General features: G+C 25.1%; 1 protein-coding gene across 1 annotated transcript; it reads left to right on the top strand.

The window, feature by feature from the left end:
• Nucleotides 1-382: 382 nt before the first annotated feature.
• On the top strand, nt 383-1,407 carry PGO_004015 (Plasmodium exported protein, unknown function; the record flags this gene model as incomplete). The annotated part of the gene is made up of 2 exons (XM_028691405.1): nt 383-472; nt 628-1,407. 2 exons carry the CDS (start codon nt 383-385, stop codon nt 1,405-1,407), a joined length of 870 nt encoding a protein of 289 aa, XP_028547206.1.
• Between the last annotated feature and the right edge of the window lie 259 nt (nt 1,408-1,666).

The following is a 1,666-nucleotide window of genomic DNA, read 5'->3' as shown; positions in this document are numbered from 1 at the left end:
TTTTTTTTTTTTTATAAAATGGAACTTTTTCAGTGTATATTGTAATTAAAAAATTTTATATGTTCCACTTTTCTTCTAATAAGACTGCCTGTTTTTATTTTGTCTTTTTATGTCATATTGTAATTTACGTAATATTCTTAATTATGAATAATGTTTCTTGTGTATAATATATAGTATACGTTTTTTAATTAAATTACGACTGAATTAATGTAGATAAAAGAAAGTGTTATTTTTGATGATATTAAAAAATAAAACAGTATGTTATGTCCCTTTTTGTGATTCAGTTTTTGTTCTGTTTTAAAACCACCACGAAATATAAAAATATATGTACATATATAAGAATTAGAAAATACATTTTCTGTGAAAATTCTGTGTTGCCAAAATGAACGCTACTAAGAGAAGCTTTGTAAGTTATTTCCTTCTAGGACACTCAAGTACACCTATGTTTTTCATTGTATACATAATACTATCAGTAAGATATATAATAAAAATTTTCTTAAACTAAATTACGACTCCATTTTACGTTTATTTATAGCACATTATTTATTTGTTTCAGACAACTCTTGTATTGTCAAGCATAAATTGTGCTAATCTCATTTCGAATTTGTCTTTTTCACCTTTACATAGAATATATCGCTTTTTCCGATTACACCAATTTCACAATTGCAACCAATACATGAGTATTATTCAAGGAATTTAGCACAGTTGAGTAAATGTAATAATGTAGGAACAGATAGAAATAATTCAAAAAAGAATTCTCAAAAGGCAGCACAAGTATCAGCTACGAATGACTCCGATAAAATTCATAAATATAAAATATCTCCAGATAAGGAAATTGCTAAATCTAAAAAGCTTAAGGAACTTATTAAAGAATGTGAAAAAACGGATAGTAGTAGTAGTACAAAAGAAGAATCTTGTGACAGTAGTTATATATGTGATGCACGCAATGTCATTTATGGAAATAAAAAGCAATTATCAGAAACAGAAATAGAAAAAATGATAAATGCTTTAGAAATATATCCACATAAGGATCATGTGCGCAAGATATGGCTGCAAGTGTGTAAAACAGAAGAAGATAAATTTTATAATATTGCAAATTATTTTTTTACTTTATACATTGAAATAAAACATAAATATAAAGTAAGAAAAGAAAACTTTAGAAAAAATGTATGGAAAAATTTTCATGATATTGTTAAAATAAAACTTTCAAGGAAAAGAAAAGCCTTTGACAAACGTCTTAATGGTTTTATGAAGGATGAATCCTTTTTAAGAGCTGAATTTATAGAATTTACGGAAGATTATAAAAATATGTGTACTAAGTTAAGAGAAGAACTCTTTAGCATGTGCCAGGTTGAAATAGCTCAAGTTATGCTACAATTACCATGGTGGAAAGGTTTTAGGTCATAGCAACTTGGTGTAACTGTTAAGCATATGCTATTCTAAAATAAGAAAAGGAAAATATTTATACAATCCAACAAAATAGTGTTCTTTATTGTAATATCCTGAACATAAATTATATTTGATTTAATTTTTTTTCTTTTAGTTGATTCTTTTTATTTTATTTTAATTTATTTTATTTTTTTTTTGTTAGCGTTAATTACACGATTAGTGCATATACCATATTAGCAAAATAATAAGTACAATATTTTCCATTTTGATATTATTA

The sequence above is a fragment of the Plasmodium gonderi genome (genome assembly GCF_002157705.1).
Source record: "Plasmodium gonderi DNA, contig: Pgo-contig_637, whole genome shotgun sequence".
Lineage (NCBI taxonomy): Eukaryota > Apicomplexa > Aconoidasida > Haemosporida > Plasmodiidae > Plasmodium > Plasmodium gonderi.
This window is presented reverse-complemented; position numbering and strand designations above follow the sequence as displayed.